The 20,166-nt window shown below is 38.6% G+C and overlaps 1 protein-coding gene across 1 annotated transcript in view; it reads right to left on the bottom strand.

Annotated features, from left to right (window-relative positions):
• The window catches only part of LOC142857842 (putative ATP-dependent RNA helicase DDX60), a 90,106-nt gene that overhangs the window by 29,773 nt on the left and 40,167 nt on the right, over positions 1-20,166 (bottom strand). Inside the window, exons 17-25 of the mRNA XM_075986864.1 lie at positions 19,789-19,938; positions 15,130-15,249; positions 13,656-13,751; positions 9,656-9,771; positions 9,168-9,310; positions 8,940-9,049; positions 4,990-5,094; positions 4,362-4,490; positions 2,803-2,927 (exon numbers count right to left, since the gene is read on the bottom strand). Coding sequence (XP_075842979.1) covers positions 2,803-2,927; positions 4,362-4,490; positions 4,990-5,094; positions 8,940-9,049; positions 9,168-9,310; positions 9,656-9,771; positions 13,656-13,751; positions 15,130-15,249; positions 19,789-19,938 — 1,094 coding nt within the window. The remainder of the gene's footprint in view (positions 1-2,802; positions 2,928-4,361; positions 4,491-4,989; positions 5,095-8,939; positions 9,050-9,167; positions 9,311-9,655; positions 9,772-13,655; positions 13,752-15,129; positions 15,250-19,788; positions 19,939-20,166) is intronic.

The raw sequence follows: 20,166 nt of genomic DNA, 5'->3' as shown, positions 1-20,166 counted from the left end.
GCCCTTTCTGCATGATCCATCATCTACTTAGAAGCCTCCTGTATAGCTCTTTTGATGTTCTCCCATTTGCTTTCTACATTTGTAAAGGGTTGTTTAATGAGTTCCCTCATCTTTTATTTCAACAGTTCTCTTATACTCTCTCTGTACAACTGGATTCATAGTTGTTCACAATTGATCTTCCTGTTCGTCTTACCTGGCAAGCTTCTCCTAAGTTTCAGTTGAATGTTGACCATAACAAGTTGGTAATCTGACCGAAAGTCAGCACCAGGAAATGACCAGCTGTTTTGCATGCTAGATAAAAGTTTCTTGCTGTCCAGAATGTAGTCAATTTGTCTGTGTGTGTATTTGTTAGGGGATTCCCACATCCAGCATCTTGATGGTTTGGACTGATTGAATTTTGTGTTAGATACGTACAAATCATTGCATAACGGAAGTCATGCAGTCATTCCCCTCTATCATTACCTACAATGGCACATGACCATTCACCATGTCACGGTTTTACAACTTTGTGCATTGTTCAGTCCAGGGTGAAGTGTCTATTTATAATGTCATTGGGTCTTCATTTCCTTATGAAGCTCCCTTGCCATGTACTATTTATTCTAAATCACCACGTGTGCTTCTCACCTATTGACCAATTTAATTCTTTCAACAAGACAGAGGAAAAATTGTATATCCTCATATGCATGTGAATATATAAATGATAAAGTATTGTTTTCTGATTTCAAGACTGCAGTTAAGTTCTCAGACATATACATAGAGAATGGCTCTTGCTTCTAATATCGCTGTACTTGGAAGTGAAGCAAAAAGAGCTATATAAAGTTTTCATGGCATAGAAAAAAGTTTTCTATTTCCTACATACAAAGGCAAAAGGAGAACTTTACTGCAGTCTCAGAAAATAATAAAATAGGACCTTGCATCACCTGCTACCATTGTTTCTGAGTTTCTGTCACTAATGAGGATTCATTACTATATGTTTCTGTAAATGTTCATAAGTATTGAACTTTATAATACAATGGTTTTATTTATTTGATGATTCTATAGCTTGAGAATAATTTGAAATTTTCTCCAGTAAGTAAAGTTTTCTCTTATTGTTACATAGATAAATGGTTAATTTGTATACCTTTATCCACTAATTAAATTATTCTTTGTGCCATTTTATTAGAATTAGATCCATTAAAGTAGTATGTTCAATTTTAAGTTATTACATTCTATAATATGAAATTTGGTAAGATATCACTGGCTCTAGGTCATATTTATCATTAAAATTAATTTAAATTACCAAAATATTTCATCAATCTATATTGAAGCATATTACAAAAACTTAAATTTTGTGTGGGATAGCAATACTGATGGCTATGTTCAATGGGTTCTGTGAAGAACCAAGAGCTGTACTGAAAATTATTATTTAAACCTATAACAAACAAACATAATAGCTTATAGTATAAAACATAAGGTATCAAATTTAATGAAGAAAAATTACTAGAACATGGTGTAGGAGGTCCTTTTATCTATGTGTTACTTTCATTGTTTAATGAATAAAGAAACTGCTATGACCTGTTGATAGGGCAGAACTTAGGTAGGAGAGGAATATGGAATAGAATTCTGGGAGAAAGAAAGCAGAGTCAGAGAGACATCATGGATTCGCCAGAGACAGACACTGGGAATTTTACCCAGTAAGCCACTGCCAGGTGGCAATACACAGATGAATAGACATGGGTCAAATTAAGGTGTAAGAATTAACCAAAGATAAACTAGAGCTAATGCACCAAGCAATAATTTAATTAATATAATTTCTATGTAATTATTTCGGGGCTAAGTTAGCCAGGCAGCCAGGATAAACAAGCAGGCCTTTCCCTCAACAACTGGAGCTCCAACATATGCTAGCTAAATCCATGTAAAACCTGTTTATTTAGGTAATATTATATCCTTCTGGAGTCTTTGATGGAGTTAAAGAATAGATAGTTATACTTTTCTTTATTGAAGATAAAAGATAAAGTAGATATAAATACTGTAACTGCAATTCTTTCTTGATAACTGTTTTGTTATTTGTAATTTTACTATCTTAAAACCTTCCTTTTTGTTTAAATAGAAAAGGGGAAATGGTGTGGGAGGTCCTTATGTCTATGTGCTTCTTTCATTGGTTAATGATTAAAGAAACAGCCATGGCCTATTGGTAGGGCAGAACTTAGGTAAGCGGGGAAGACAGAACTGAATTCTGGGAGAAAGGAAGCAGAGTCAGGGAGATGCCATGGATCCACTGGAGAAAGACATTGGGAATTTTACCCAGTAAGCCACTGCTACACGACAATACACAGATTCGTAGAAATGGATTAAATTAAGATGTAAGAATTAACCAGTAAGAAACTAGAGCTAATGGGCCAGGCAGTAATTTAATTAACACAGTTTCTGTGTGGTTATTTTGGGGCTAAGCTAGCCAGGTGGCCGGGATGAACAAGCGGGCATTTTCCCCAACAAGAACACTGAAAATATTTTTAAGAACTTAACTAAAACTGGGCATAATGGTAAATGCATGTCTACACTTCCAGCAGTGGGGAAGCTGAGGCAGGAAAGCAGGCCTTGACACATACCAAGATCCTGTTTCAAACAAACAAACAGAGCCAGAACAACAAAAAGTAGAAAAAGAAAATTTTGTGATTTTAAATAAGTCATATGATTTTGACAAATGAATGAGCACTTCTTATAGTAATGAATACTAGGCCATAGCAGTAACATGTATATCATTTCTTCCACATTAAAGGAAGGAGCCTAACACAGATTATGTCACAATGCCAAATAACTTACAAAAAGAACAGTGCAGGCAACTTATCCATTTCCCTGAGCTTCTCAACAAGATGTGGAAAGAAGTCCAGCATCCGTCCTGAGTAATCATGGAAATTGGGACTCAGTTTCTGCAGCACCATTCTGGCCTGTGACAGAGAACAGAAAGCGTTTGTATTAAAATGTGCATAGCAAAGAGAGGAATGGCCACTCGGACTAAACTCTTTTTATTATTGTTTAATCTTTATTTTTGTTGTTCTTCAAACTAATCCCAGGAGAATAGATGACAAGGGTGTGTTGAGCCACAGTAAGGACACACACAAACCACAGACTTAATAACAAACTTCTGATGTACTCTACACCACACCTGCAATTGTTAGCGACAACACAAATCTCGCAAGACGAAAAGGATTTTTCAGTTAGTGGTGCTGTTTCCACTGTAGCAGGAGAAAGGAGCCCCCTCCATGCAGCAGAGGCAAGCACAGCCAACCTGACTAAGAGGTTCTGAATGACCAGATAAGCACAGGGAAATGTAACCTAACTATAGCAGGTTTCCAATTGAAAGAAAGAACAAATCAAGTTATGAGGTGGGGAGAGATCACATGAAAAAAAAATATCATGTATGCTATTTAAAAAAATTGCGAATCTCAATTTTTGATGATAAATTAAGACCATAAGCTTAAACAAAATAAATGTGTAAGCATATATTTCCAGATTAGACTCTAGTACTTGGATAGTTCTTAAAATGTAAAATAAAAAGCATAAAGAATAAAACCCCAAGGACAGCTGCATGACAGGGACATGGAGCACATGAGCTTACAGCGGTGTGGATACCTGCAAAGGAGCTCATAAGGTCAGTCCTGAAGTAATTTCAGCATAAATGAGGAAGGGCTCACAGAGTCTCACCCTAGCTGAGGAGCCACTGCCAAAGATGGCTGCTGTGGAAGGGGACACTCAGTGTTCTTCATATGCTGATAGGCTGCCTACATTCCAGTGGACGGCCCCACACCCACTCACATACTGGAAGCATTGAGTTTAGGAAAGACCATGTGAAGTTGAAAGGGAAATGATAGGAGGAATATGGGAGGACTGGGAGGAGAGAGCTGGGGAGTGGATTTGAAAACTTTATACACATGTACATGAAATTCTCAAACAGTGATTTTTAAAGAGAATTAAACTCCAAAACTAAGAAGGGATGAAAAGTAAAAATGTGTTTCAGCTACTTGAGTCCCATCTCTACGCTGCTAAAACCATCAATAATAATCCCAAACATGAGCCCTGTATTGTCTTGCATCTGCCATCAAATTCATGAAGAACCCATAGTCTCTTGCCAAGTTTTAGGGCACTCTAGAGAAGAGAGAAAAAAAATGTTTTCTCTCTCTCTCTCTCTCTCTCTCTCTCTCTCTCTCTCTCTCTCTCTCTCTCTCTCTCTCTCTCTCTCTCCCTCTCTCTCTCTCTCAGAACCACTAACTACATATCAAGTCAAACTTAAAGGTCTAAATAAACATTGAAAACTACAAGGGAGAGATATGGTATTGTTGGGTGAATGACACAACTCAGGAAAACAAAATGCGTGAAATTACCTGCTCCTCATTCCCATTTTTAATCCAGTTTGTGAATTCTTCCTTTAAGCTCTCCTCATATTTCCTAGCATCCGACTTTTTAATGACTATTTTGTTCTTTAAATGAGTGAAGTTCTCTGGACACAGGTTCTGGAAAAGAAAGACCATGGAATTCTATAAAAATAACGCCAGAAAACCTAACAGCATTTCTCAATTATATTTTTCATTGACAGTTTTATGATCTCTTAGACTACAAGCAGCTAAGATTCTCTTACCTACCCATTCCTTCTAGTATATAGAACTATGTTTGAACTCTTCAAAGGCAAAACAACAGAGCAAAAAGGCTTCCAGGGAAAGCAACCAGCACTCAGAACACAGAGAACAATATGAGAAGAAAAGGATCTGAGGAGTAGAAAACCAGAGTGGGAAAGGAGACCCAGATACCACACTGTCTGGGAAGGAGAAAGAAGAGGCATTTTCAGGAATTAACATAAAACACCATTTCTAGTCAATTTAATTGAGAAGGTATAAGGTAATCGGCTAATCATTTTAAATCACGAAATGTAAGTGGTGGAAATGGTGACCCTGTGTTTCTGAACAGCAATGAGGGCTCTACCATAACAGCATGGATTCCATGAAGATTCTTTACCTGGGCCTGGGGCCAACTCTTCCAGACTTGAAGCATAGCGTCATATAGCTGGATGCTTTCTCGAGGTGAAAAGGCAAGGTCAGAAGGGAATCCATACTTTTCAATCTATGATTAAAATAAAATCAAACTTATTAATATTTTATTTTACCTACAGGGTTTGAATATTTATAGGAAATGCTTTGATCAATAAATGTTAAAAATGGTGAAGATTGCATTAAGATGATTGTCTTTTAACCGCTAGGGGTACACCCACATACTGAGACATTGGGGATGTTCTATCGGGAACTCACCAAGGCCAGCTGGCCTGGGTCTGAAAAAGCATGGGATAAAACCGGACTCGCTGAACATAGCGGACAATGAGGACTACTGAGAACTCAAGAACAATGGCAATGGGTTTTTGATCCTACTGCATGTACTGGCTTTGGGGGAGCCTAGGCAGTTTGGATGCTCACCTTCCTAGACCTGGATGGAGGTGGGTGGTCCTTAGACTCCCCACAGGGCAGGGAACCCTGATTGCTCTTCGGGCTGATGAGGGAGGGGGACTTGATTGGGGAAGAGGGAGGGAAATGGGAGGCGGTGGCAGGGAGGAGGCAGAAATCTTAAATAAATAAATATATAAATAAATAATTTTTTTAAATTATGTGCTTATGGGGGAGGTTCTGCCCCTTACCCCAGGCCAAAAGTGGGTGGCAGATCCCCTGGAGCTAGAGTTATAAGCTGTTGTGAATCACCCAGTGTGGATGCTGGGAAATAAACTCAGGTCTTCTGCAAGGTCCTCTTAGCTGCAAAGACATCCATCTGTCCCCACCCCCAAAGCTAGCTTTGTGTTCTCTTCTCAGTTATCACTTGAGAATCATTACTTTTGCAGTAAAACTAAAATGAAATAAAAATTAATTCAAGAATACACATAAGTTTTCAAATACATATCTTCTGTGGGGTCAAAGTCTTAGGGATGCTTAAGTTTCTTACCCTTTTCCATAGAGTTCAGTTTCCTAATTTCTAAAATAAAATATTAGTTTTGTCCTTGTCACTCATTTGCTGCGAGAAATGAACTAGGTAATAGATATGAATCTTAGCCATATGTCTGACACAGATATGGTTTATCAAATAATTTCATGCTTCAAAAGTATTAAGGAATTTAACAATTCTATGGTCCAAGCTAGGACTCAATCTAGTTGTTTGATTCAAACTGGCAAACTGGCAAAACAAAAAACAAACAAAAAAAAAAAAACAAAAACCTAAACCAAACTAAGCAGAGAACAAAGAAGTAACAGTAAATCACGATATAGTAACAGTAAATCACGATATAGTGGTATTCTATCTTTTTGTTTATTTGTAAATACAAGAGTTCCTATGCCACCTGTGTTCTTCACATTCAGTCCACACTGAGCAAGAGATGGAAGTGTTATTTCACGTGTTTCCCAGGGCTCACAGCTCTCCAGACAGCAAGCAGCAGCTGTGCCTGGATGGCATGGTAACTGATGACAAAGGTCAAACAAGGCTTCAGTTTGCCAGAAACAAGACATACATGGCTGAGGGCAATCCCTCACTGGTGATCTCTTGCTTCTGTGGGGTTAAGGACAGCTCATTTGTACTCTCTTATTCCTACTTTGGGAAATAATTTTTCTGATATAGCCATAAAGGAAACAGACAGTTAAATGATTCTTCTCTTTATGTTGCTACAATTTATCACATTTTGGGATATTCTAAGCCACTTAGTTCTTTCATTTAATCTAAGTATAATAGAAAATATCCATATTTTTACACATTTAGAATTTATACTCTTCTCTAATTTTGTTCTATAGGAAATGACCTATATAAGTACATGCTATGAAAGTGGTTGGTAAAATTTATTGAACAATACTAAGCCTAGCATTTACTCTATATATTTGCTACCAAATCTTAAGACAACAGCTTGACCTTTATAGAAGTCACATAGGGTCAGACCACACTGTAACCAATCTATTGCTTTTCAGTTACTCCATTAATAGCTACCAAGAAGAGAAGGAGGCACTTGGAGCAAACTCTGAACCAGTATACTTGAAGCTGTTTAAAGATATCATGCCTTAATCACTTTACACAAAACTAGTAATTTTTAGCTATTTTTAAAGACACTGGATAATGCTAAGAATGTCTCACCATGTATAGTTATCATCAAGGGTGTGAGGACACAAGGAAGGAAAGAAGGGAAAAAGAAGATAAGAAGACAGGGAGGCAACAAATGGATTTCTTTGTTATTGATGACTGAATTAACATATTCTTAGTATTAATTCTATATTCTTAGTATTAATTGAGGCAATGAATTTCTTCCCTATTTCAGTTGAATTTGGAGTTTAAATTGGGATATTATCACTTATAAGAAAAACTTTCTTCAGAAACATTTTCCTAGAAAAACTCCATATTCAAATTTATTTTATTGCCTTTAGAAGTCATTGCAATACACAGCCAAATACTGTCACGTGGTGCTCATATATAAATGATATATATGTGAACATATTACATATATGAGCATGTGAACATGATATACATGATGCATCAGTATGTATTATAGACAAAGCTTTCATATTCAACACAAAATTAATCAATGATTCTGAGACAATGAATGAATTACAGCATTTACTTAGTGGTATCATAGTGACAGAGTTGGCCATGTCTCACTTCCATTATTTGTAAAATGAAACTGTAGTGGGACCTCCATCATACAATTGTGGTGCTTAAAAGATGTGAAATGTGTGACTATTTTAAAAACATAATTTCAACCAGCTACCCTTTAAAAACAGCTAGTATTCACACAGCAATGTGGTAGTAACTGGAGAGACATGAGATTTATAATGCAGTCATTATTTCAGAACACTAAAAGACAAGGATTCCATTGGCCCTCCTGTCTGTTCTTATGTCAATACTAGGTTGTTTTCATTACAGCTCTGTAGTAGAGTTTGAAGTCAGAGATTGTGATGCCTCCAGAAGTTCCTTTATTTTATAAGATTACTTTGGCTATTCTGCTCTTTTTTGTTGTTGTTTTTTCCATCTGAAGTTGAATATTGTTCTTTCAAAGTCTGTGAAGAATTTTTCTGGGACTTTGATAGGCATTGCATTGAATCTTTAAATTGCTTTTTGGTAAGTTGTCATTTTTAGTATGTTAATTCTACCTACCCAAGAGCATGGAAGATCTTTCCATTTTCTGGCATCTAAGCCTTTTAACGAATAGAATTAAAATTAAGGAGCCATAATATAGTATCAGAATGTAGAATATGCTTCATTTTTCAAGTCTTGGAGGAAAGAGAAAGAAATATCTATTATTTTAAGCGCCAATGAAAGTTTGAATGAACCTTTCAAGGTTTTAGAAGAAAAAAGGAAGAAAGGTATATGCATGAAATGAAGAAATTATCACCCACTAACCATTCAACAGCCTTGTGGACACTATTTAAATGTCCATGATTGCTGAGTTATTACCAAACAGTCATAACTTTATTGTCATGGCAATGGGAAGCAGGTGTTCCTATTTAAGATCATACACATTAGTCATGTTTTTGTGTGTGAGGCTTTTCCACATAAGGCTGTAGCAGCACTGAGAGGAAAGGGTAAGCACTGGCCTCGACACTCCATTAGTGGTGAAGACGTGGGTTACTTAAGAGAGCCAGGCAGACATGGGTGCTTAACAAAGGGGGATAAAAGGAAAATGAACAGAAATAATGTCCCCAGAGTAACAAAATCATCAAGTAAAAGTGTTTAATAATTTTTAAACTTTGAGGATTCTGATAGTATCATGACATTGAGAAACTGAAGAAACGAGAACACTGTTGTTCATATTTTAAACCAAAAGTTTAGTATTCCCTCTGCATTCCAGCATCAGGCTGCACTTCAGTTGCATTCTACACAGCATTATATTTTCAGCTGTTAGCCAGACAGTGCTGTTCCTTGGAACAACTGTGGCAAAGGTCGTTACTTACATGATCTATGGTTAGTGCAGCACATGGGTGAAAATATTCAAAGCATACGTCACCCTGTCTCACAGAACATATGTGCTTCTCCAGGTCATTGTATCTCTCTCCGTAGATCACTGAAAGGGGAAGAGTGAGATTTCCAAATTATCAGAAATGTGGTGAATGGAATACTTTTAAAGCAAATAGCCAAACCAAACAAAAACAAGGCTATACCACTACACAGAGCATACATACCAAGTCTAACTTTGTATGACTGTCTGGTTTGCCCTTGGTCTTCATGATGACTGCCACGGGAGACAGAATTTCTTTTGGAAAAAGTTCTTTTCCCCATTGCACTGTCTACTTGTTTCCAGTACCTCTTTACTGACTGGAGCCACCTTTAAAAATAAATATATTAGTTATTATTTTAATAAGTATTGTGCCCAATGGTTCATGTTTCAAGTGCTTAGTCCCAGTCTTTGGTATTAAACGCTACAGAGTCATTAAAATGTGGGAACTGTGTAATAGAAGTCTTTGAAGAGTAATTGACAAACAGCATCAGCTGGGTATTTCTTTGTAGAGAGTAGCCAAGACTTATCAGAAAGAACTAAACAGACAGTAGCTTGAATTCAGGTAGTGCTATGAGTGAACCAGAAAATGAGACCTAAGCCCCATAAAAGATTACGAAATTCAAACTATCACAATAAATAAACATTCTATACAAAATAGAACCTAATCCATACTCAGTAAGATGCTGGGGGTTGCTTATGGTAGCTGAAAGGGCCAAAAATGGACAACGGATTGTGACAAGGAGATGCTCCCAGATTTCTGCTCCAATTTCTCCACCAAGACAATGTACCTACAAAAGAAAAGAATGTTTTCAATTCACAAGTTAGTTTTAAGAATGGCAAGTTAAAATAACGTAAGAATCTTAACTTGGTCATAAGTATTTCTCATCAACTCCAGCTGGACTGGGAAAGAACAAGCAGAGGACCATACTAGTCCCTCTGAATGTGGGTGACAATTGTATGGCTGGGGAATACTGAGGGGTCACTGGCAGTGGCACTGGGATTACTCTCGACTGCATGTACTGGCTTTGGGGATCCTATTCTCTTTTGATGTATACCCTGCTCAGCCTAGATGTAGTAGGGAGGGCCTTGGACCTTCCATAAAGCAAAGTGCTTTAGGATTAGAGGGGGTGGGGTGGGAGGGTGTGTGGAGGGAATGAGAGGAGTGGAGAAAGTGGGAATTTGGATTGTTCGTTTTTAAAAATCTAATAAATTAAAAAGAATACATATGATCTCTGAAAAAAGAAAATATACTTTTAGAACCATATTTGAATAGATCATTTGTTTTACTTTAAGATAATGATAGACAGAATCTTTTCTCATTACTTGCTGGAGCATAAAACCCTTTGTTTTGGAGACTGGACTGGATTTTGATTTTTGTGTCATGAGTTTAATTCTGTTCCCTCCACAACAGCATCACCATTGAAGACCAGTTCCTCATACATGCAGAACTGATGTGGGAAGGTCATTGGTTAATCAATAAAGAAACTGCTTGGTCTCATAGGTTAGAAGATAGGTGGGTGGAGTAAACAGAACAGAATGCTGGGAGGAAGAGGATGCAAGCTCAAACGCCATGCTCCCCTCTCCTAAGCAGACATGAGGAAGCTCCAACCCAGGATGGACGTAGGCTAGAATCTTCCCGGTAAGCGCACCTTGGGGTGCTACACAGATTAGAAATGGGTTAAGAGGCTGAAACTAATGGGCCAGGCAGTGTTTAAATGAATACAGTTTGTGTGTTGTTATTTCTGGTGTAAAGCTAGCCATGCGGGAGCTGTGCGGGAAGTAAAGCAGGCCCGCAGCTCCTTCAACACAGAACTCTCACCATTACACACTGTTTAGTCACAACAGAAGTGAGCCAAGAGAATGGTTTAGCTGGGGAAATGTGATGTGGGAGTGTCATATCAATCTGTTGATTTCATTGGCTAAGCAATAAAGAAACTGCTAGGCCCATTGGATAGGCCCACCCTTAGGTGGGTGGAGTAAACAGAACAGAACTCTGGGAGGAAGAGGAAGTGAGGTCAGACTCCGCAGCTCTCCTCTCCAGAGCAGACGCAGGAGAGACGCCATGCTACCTGCTCCAGGGAAGACGCACGGTATAAAGCTCCGACCCAGGATGGACTTAGGCTAGAATCTTCCCGGTAAGCGCACCTAGGGGCGCTACACAGATGATTAGAAATGGGCTAAATTAATATGTGAGAATTAGCCTAGAAGAGGCTAGATAGGAATGGGCCAAAGCAGTGTTTAAAAGAATACAGTTTCTGTGTAATTATTTCGGGTAAAGCTAGCCATGGGGGCGGCCGGGTGTGGGGACGCAGCCCCGCCGCCGCCCTTATTACTACAAATGACGCCCAGACATGTGGCTAACTGAGTCCACAGAAAGCCTGAGAAAGCTTGGAAAAGAATAGAGTAAAGCATGTTTCTTATGGCAATTTCTTGGGTCCACTCTGCTTGCTAGAGGCAAGTAAGCGCTCTCATCTAAGAGAAGCTTCCTGACTCAGCTTTAGCTGCAAAACCCTGCAGCTCATTAAGAGGTCCTGCCACCAAACACTTAAACGGTGTTGATGAAAAGCTGAAGGCATGCTTTTCAGTTTTCAGCCGCAGCAGGAAAAAAGCTGCGCATTTAAAAATGCCGGCTTTCTGGGCCATCCTGCCAGGGCAAACTCTGACTGTTTGAGGCAGGAGGGCCGGCTACCGAGAGAGGATTTGAGTGTTGTCTGTTGTAGCTTGCTGGCTGGCAGGGACCTTGAAACGCCATAGAGGTGTGGCTATAAACATGGCTACAGCCAGTACCTCAGCCATGAGGCTGGAAAGCTAAGGATCCAGCCATCAAAGCCATGGCTTTAGTCCTACTGAGATTGCTTGGTAAATTAAAGACTCATGTGGTCAGAAAAAGAGAGATATACAGTAAAGAGAGATTCAAAGACAGAGAAAATTTCTGAATGGTTTAAAATGTGTTAAAAATATATGCAGACTAAAAGTTAAAATTCTTAAAGTAAACCTCTGTGACTTCAAGGTGTGGTAGCACACGCCTTTAATCCCAGTGCCTAAAAGGCAGAGACAAACAAATCTCTGTGAGTTCAAGGTGTAGTAGCAAACACCTTTAATCCCAATGCCTGGGAGGCAGAGACAGGCGGATCTCTGAGAGTTCAAAGACAGCTTGGTCTACAGATATATGCTCAAAAAGCAAAAAGTTAACCTAGGAATGTCACAGCTTAGATTCTTAAGCGCCTAGTGATTTAAAGGCGCAAATCAAAAGTGCTCCTGGATAGTAAAAATTTGCAGATTCACAATAGGACAGATTCAGACCACTAAATGAGTCACACTGTTGGATGAATGTACATAGGCTTGGGAGAGAGAAGAAAAAGAATATAGAGAATAAAGTTAATGGTTTAAAAAATAAAAGGTAAAGTCTTTAAAGAGACAGAATAAAGTAAAATGATAGAGTAAAAATAAGTAAAAATGGAAAATTCACAGAGAGTCTGGATTATGCACATTGTGTTTTCTTTAAAATTTTTGACTGTGAAGGAACTAAGTACAGAGAGACATTTCATTACATGGGCTGCCAAGCTAAACCAGAATGGATATAAGGGTATTACGATTTCAGAATTTGGGTCTAAGGATATGATGCTTTGGAGAGAGTCTTCTTTTGTTTTCACAGAGGATGAGACTCTATGGATTTCTTCTATTCCGATTTGGTATGATGGACCACGTCCTCCTGAAGGGTTGCTGTGAACATCTTCAGAAAATTGCTTTGCTCAACTGCCAACTGAGATGAAACTAGCACACAGGTTATACCATGAAAGACCTAATTAACGACGCCCCCATTCAGCAGGAAGCAGTTTGGAGAGAAAAAAAACTGCGCCCATGTTCCCAAATATGGTTTATAAGTTCTTTTACATTTAAAGGGGGATATGATATAGACATAAATAATTTGCATTAGTATAGATTTTGCTTTATTGATAGAGATTTACGGTCAATTTTGTTACATGTATAAATGTTTCTGATGTAACTTTTACTTGATAACTGTTATATGTAATTTTGCTATGTTAAGGTTAAAGCCTTCGTTTTTTTTGTTTAAACAGAAAAAGGGGAAGTGATGTGGGAGTGTCATATCAATCTGTTGATTTCATTGGCTAAGCAATAAAGAAACTGCTAGGCCCATTGGATAGGCCCACCCTTAGGTGGGTGGAGTAAACAGAACAGAACTCTGGGAGGAAGAGGAAGTGAGGTCAGACTCCGCAGCTCTCCTCTCCAGAGCAGACGCAGGAGAGACGCCATGCTACCTGCTCCAGGGAAGACGCACGGTATAAAGCTCCGACCCAGGATGGACTTAGGCTAGAATCTTCCCGGTAAGCGCACCTAGGGGTGCTACACAGATGATTAGAAATGGGCTAAATTAATATGTGAGAATTAGCCTAGAAGTGGCTAGATAGGAATGGGCCAAAGCAGTGTTTAAAAGAATACAGTTTCCGTGTAATTATTTCGGGTAAAGCTAGCCGTGCGGGCGGGGTGCTGGGGACGCAGCCCCGCCGTCGCCCCTATTACTACAGAAATGGTCAGAAGAGAATTGCATCCAATCTGGACTCCATCCAAGGGGCAGATGTTCCAAAGCAGCAAAGGCATAGAGTATTTATGAACAATAGGAAGTTAGCCTGAGATGTAAAATCAAACCTACCTCATCAAATATGACGTATCTGATCCTCTTTACCCAGCTTTGGCGATGAGGAGCCAGTAGCAGAATTTCAAAGCAGGCAGGCACAGTAACAAGGACCTAAAAACAGCAGTAGGGTGTGAAGTAACACTTAGAATGTGCATAGGTATAAAATCACATGAGGCAAAGCTTCATGAATGTATCTTCTAATAATGAAGATCTGATACTACATCTAAGAATTGGATTCATTGCACGTGTGGTAATAGTTTGAACCACATGAAATTTCAATTTTCCTGGACAAAATAATAAAATATCAAATTTGAAGTGCAGATTCTTGTTAATGAGCCTTCAAAATGTGTCCAGCCCTGAATAGGACACATTTTGATCTCTTTCCAAACATAACAAACAGGAAAGGAAATGGAAAGAATAGAGAGCCAGGGGAAGGCATCGTGTATTGTGAACTGCCGTCTTCTGAACCAGGCCTGGCAGTTCCACCCTTGCATTCATAGTAACTGTGGTTATCTCTGTACAAAACCTGCAGATCATTCAACATTCCAGCATGAATGAGGAAGCACTCACAAGGCCACACCCCCGCAGAGGAGTTATTGGCAGGTGGTGGCTGCTGGGAAAGAGACGTGATACTGGGAGGCCTGTGGAATGGAGGGGAAGGAAGGGAGGTAGAAGGAGAAAACAGGGTAGGTGGATATGATCTTAATACACCTCAAACACATATAAAATTCTCAAGGAATAAATGAAAATATGTTAATTAAACAAATATTTTAAAAAGAAAAATATATAGAAATCAAAGTCATTAATCTTAACATTCTTTTTGTTTTTGTTTTTCAAAGCAAGGTTTCTCTGTGTAACAGTCCTGACTGTTCTGGAACTCACTTTGTAGACCAGGCTGTCCGCAAACTCACTGAGATCCACCCGCCTCTGTCTCCCAAGCGCTGAGATTAAAGATGTGTACAACCACCACTTGGCTTAATTTTAACTATTTTGATTCCTTTCAAATCTAACACTAACAAAGAATTTGTGTTGGAAGGTATTTCTTTAAAAGGCAATTCCAGTAATACATTGCCAAATCTTCAATATAATGTTGTATAAACACGTCTTATCTTTCATTTCATCCTAATTATTAATCTAAAAATTCAATAAGAAAACTAAAACTTTATTAACAACACATTCATTAATTACAACACACTACTTTTAACTAAAATGAGTATATTTAACAAGAGAAAGTAATTATGATAATACTTTGCTGTCCACTAAGTTTCCATAGTTTGGTAAGATCTTTGAATCCTTTTGAATCTCATTGTAAAACAACTTGATAATTAACTATAAACTAAAATCTTAAATCAAAATGAAAGCATCTTTAAAGAAAATGAGTTCTATTTTTTACATTATTTAGAATGTAAACAAATTTATATTTTCACCGAAGCAAAATACAACATTGTTATATAATCTAATATCAAGTTTATTAAGTAGTATGGCAAACCTGGCAGTTCAGGGCATCGTGACGATAATCCCTAGTGAAAACGCCACACACAACTTGACCAGCTGGCAGAATTTTGGTGTAACGATTTTCAACAGTTGCTGCCACTTGATTCACAAGTGCCTGATTGACAGGAAAACAGATGTGGTAGTTATATTATAAAGTATAAATCAGCAAAAATTAATGGAATGATGGAGATCTTCAAAACTATATTCTGTTATGAATTCAGAAAACTTAATAAACCTCTTTCTTCCAAAGTTTCTTTTGTCGTGGCATTTTATCACAGTAATAAGAACACCTAATGAAGACTACCCTAAATGAAAGTGTGGATAATTCCAATTACACGAAAATGTTAATATTATGATTAGAATGAATAACTGTAATAAGCTAAGGTAAAAGCCTAACCCATGAAGGTATATTTCATTGTGGTTGAGAAATAGGTGTATTATTCATTATACAAAATCTGATGAATTAATACAAAGGCCAACTTCTCCATTATAAAAAGTAGGCAAATGTATGTCTGCCTCTCCTCTACCCACAACCCCTCCACCCCACCCCATCCCCATCAACACCTGAGGCAGAGGGAACAGCAGGCCTTGAAGTCATAAGAACAGAGAACTGTCTGTCTGATCCCCACCAGCTAAAACTGGGGAGAGCAGGTCTTGTTGTCTGGGTAACACAATGGAGCTAACTCTATTGGCACAAGTGAGGGTTAGCCAGCTCTGAAATAGTGAGCAATGGACAGCTTCCCCCGTCACTCATCTCTCCTGTGAAGGTATGAGGGAGCAAGGGAGAGGTTCCCTCCTCCCCACTCCCCGTCTATCAATGCCTGAGGCAAGATTAAGAACTAGCCCTGACAATCTTACCGAAAGCAATCTACAGATTCAATGCAAAGCCCATCAAAATCCCTGAGAAATTTTTCACAGATCCAGAAATAACAATACTCAACTTCAAAAGGAAAAGTAAAAAACCAAGGATAACCAAAACAATCCTGTACAGTAAAGGAACTTCTGGAGGCATCACAATCTCAAACTCTACTACAGAGCTACAGTACTGAAAACAGCCTGAAGCCTGGTGTTGTCATAAAAACAGACCAAAGGACTAATGGAACCAAATCAAAAACCCAGATATCAATCTACATATCTGTGAACATGTGGTTTGTGACAAAGAAACAAAATATATAAAATTTTGAAAAGAAAGCATATTCAGCAAATGGTGCTGGTATAACTAGATATCAACATGTAGAAAAATAAAAATAGATCCATAGCTATTGCCAAGTCCAAATGGATCAAAGACCTCAACATAAAAACAACCACACTGAACCTCATAGAAGAGAAAGTGGGAAGTACACTTGAACACATTAGCACAGACCACTTCCTAAATATAACCTCAGTAGCACAGACACCTAGAGAAACAATTAATAAATGGGACCTCATGAAACTGAAAAGCTTCTGTAAAGTAAAGGACATGGTCAACAAGACAAAACAGCAGCCTACAGAATGGGAAAAGGTATTCATTCACCAACCCCACATCAGACAGAGGTCTGAGCTCCAAAATATACAAAGACTCAAGAAGTTGATCATCGAAACAACAAAAAATTCAATAAAAAATGGAGCACAGATCTAAACAGAGAACTCTCAATAGATAATCTAAAATGGCTGAAAGGCAGTTAAGAAAATGATCAACATTCTTAGCTATCAGAAAAATTCAGATCAAAATAACTCTGAGATTCCATATTACACCTGTAAGAATGACCAAGATCAAAAACACTGATGACAACTTATGCTGGAGAAGATGTGGGGTAAAGGGAAGACTCCTCTATTGCTGGGGGGAGTGCAAGCTGGTACCAACAGTTTAGAAATCAGTATGGCAATTTCTCAGAAAATTAGAAATCAACCTACCTCAAGATCCAGCAATACCACTTTTGGGTGTATACCCAAAGGATGCTCAATCATGCCACAAGGACATGTGCTCAACTATGTTTATAGAAGTTTTGTTTGTCATAGCCAGAACATGCAAATAACCTAAATGCCCCTTGACCAAAGAGTGAATAAAGAAGATGTGGTAAATTTACACAATGGAGTACTACACGGCAGGAAAAAATGATGACATCTTGAAATCTGTGGGCAAATGGATGGATCTAAAAAACATCATATTGAGTGAGGTAACCCAGACCTAGAAATACAAATATAATATGTACTCATCATAATTGAATTTGAAACATAAAGCAAAGAAAAACCAGCTTATAATTCACAATCCCAGAGAACCTAGATAAGAAAGAGGACCCAAAGAGAGACATACATGGATCTAATCTACATGGGAAGCAGAAAAAGACAAGATCTTCTGAGTAAATTGGGAGAGTGGAGACCATGGGGAAGGAAGAGAGGGGAGCACAGACAAATCTAGTGCTTAATAAAAAGTAAAAATAAAAGAAATAGCCTAAAGTCACAGGAACAGGAAAGCTGTCCTGGCCCCCCACTAGATGCAAATCTTGGGAGAGCAGGTTCTGTAAGTCACCTGGGTAGCACAATAGAGCCAAACTTGTTGGCAGAATTGTGGATGAATCTACTGCAAACTTGTAAGCATGGCAGAGCTGTCCTCACTACTCCTGTCATGTGGTGGCATAGGAAGATGAGAGATGCCCCCTTTTACTCTACTCCCCTCATTGCCTGCAACAGATAATAGAGCTGACCCTCCTCCTCACCAACTGTAGCACTCAGGAAATAGCCCTGACCCTTGCCTGGGCAGCACAGCAGAACTGCCTGGTGGTCAGAGGTGAGGATGACCCAGTACCAGCATTATGAGCAAAGGAGAACTATCCCCATTACTCACTAGACAGGTGGTAGCATGGGCAGAAGGAAGATGTTCTCCTCCCACCTCACATCCATCAATGCCTGCGATGGGTAGAGAAGTTAGTCCTGGTATTATAAGAAAGGGAGGGCAGTCCCTGCTGCAGCACTCAGAAGAGTGGCCCCTGTAACTCACCTGAGCAACACAATGGATCTGACTCTAATGGTATAGGTGTGGGAGGGCATGAAAGCAGGAGAAATGGCCACACCCCTTACTCATCGCTGTAAGAGAAGAATCAGCCCCGGCAAGGTTGGAGAGTTTACACTGGTGGTGATGAAAAGGGAGAGCTCGTTGGTGGACCAACCCAACAGCTGCCCAGGCCCAGAACTAGGGTTATTCTTTGGGCCACCCCAACATCCACCCCATCCATGATCTGCTGTAGCATGTGAAGGCACCTGATCCACAGACCCAAAGCTGCAGGATCTCCACAACACGGAGCAACAACAGAATATCCAAGAAGAGTCCTAGTGAGGGCCAGCATCTATAATGTAAAAGAAGCCTGAGGGCTTGAACCAGTCAATGACTTTTTTGCTATGAACACTTGAAAATAAAGATCTATGGGCAAGGGGGTTACTGTTTGACTCACTGTGTCACACTGCAGCTTTCATGATGAGATTTTTAATTTTTGCCTTTTTTTTTCTCTTTTCTCTTAAATTTCGCTTTATTTGGGAGGGTGTTTAGGTGTGGACGGCAGATGTGAAGGGACAGGGAAATGAATGGGATAAAGATACATTACATAAAAGATGCACAGAATAAACAAAAAAAGTAAAAAGCAGAAAAAGAAAAAGGTAGGCAAATGTGTCATCAAGTATATCATGAATAAAGAAATAAGACAGACCAAAAGTCATAAAAATAATAATGCCCAAATCATTAGTATTTAGAAGTCAAAATATGCAAATATACAAAATGTACATCTAAAAATTCTACTACTTCTGTGTATAGCAGAAACTCACTGAATAACAACAGGAATCTTGAGAAAGATTTGAGATTCCATCTCACTCCAATTAGAATGGTTAAATTAAAAAAACAAATGTTAACAGTCAGGGAAAATATGTAGAAAGAAGAACCCTTGATCACTACTGTTAAAAGTAGAGTCTGGTATATCCATTATAGAAATCATTACTGAGGTTTAACAAGGCATGAAAAATGAAACTACCTCATGACCTAGCTACATCACCTATATCCTGGTTATAGACCCCAAAGTCTTCCAGTCTTACTAAAGAGATACGTGCACATCCGTGTTCATACTTCCACTATTTCAATAGCTAGAAAACAGAATCAATCTTGATGTCCATCAGCAAACTAATAGAAAAATGTTGTACAAACACACAACTCTATTCAAATGAACACAAAAATGAAATTACAGAAAATGGATACAGCTGAGTATTATTATATTAAACAAAATAAAACAGGCTCAGAAAGACAAATACCATATGTTTTCTCTTATATTTGGATTATAAAATTTATATATAAATGTGGGAGACAGTGGGTATAGAACATTAAGGGAATCATGAGAGGGAGATAGGTCATAAGAGAAGAAGGGAAATAAGATAATAGAATATATATGACTTGAAAGTGGAATGGGGCTACATGGGGACAAGGGGGAGCAGAGGAGCGGGATTACATCATGGGAGATGTAATGGTGAAGAAGGGTCAAAAATTATGTACAAAAATTCTATTATGAAGTCCATTATTTTGTATGCCAATTTTAAACAGTCACAATAGATAAACGAAACTAGATATACCACTTATCCATGCCTAATATTTGAGTAAGCTTTGGAATAAAAAAATATTCCATGCACTCGTCCCTACCTTTGTGGGCGAAACATACACAACCACGCCTTCGTCACTCTCCTTCAGCACCTTCTCCATGCAGTAGTAGGAAGCATAGGTTTTGCCAGAGGAGGTGGGGGCAACAATCACTGCAGATTCGTTGTTATCCACCACATCCAGGAGCTCTCGCTGCAGGGGTCAGACCATGATTTGCATCAATCAAACAAGTCATATGCTACCCAAATAGATTATTCCATTCCTTTACCCTTATTATTTTTCTGAACCTCAGTGATGGAGAGCTGCAGACACACAGAAAATCTAAAAGAAAACTCTGATAGATGACTCGTTCTCTCAAACGATGCAATTTATTTGCTTTTCAATGGCTGAGAGAGGAGTCTTACATGTGAAAATGGAGTA

This window comes from Microtus pennsylvanicus, chromosome 9 (assembly GCF_037038515.1).
Source record: "Microtus pennsylvanicus isolate mMicPen1 chromosome 9, mMicPen1.hap1, whole genome shotgun sequence".
In the NCBI taxonomy this organism is placed as follows: domain Eukaryota; kingdom Metazoa; phylum Chordata; class Mammalia; order Rodentia; family Cricetidae; genus Microtus; species Microtus pennsylvanicus.
Note: the sequence above shows the minus strand (reverse complement) of the source record. Positions and strands in the feature narration are given on the sequence as shown.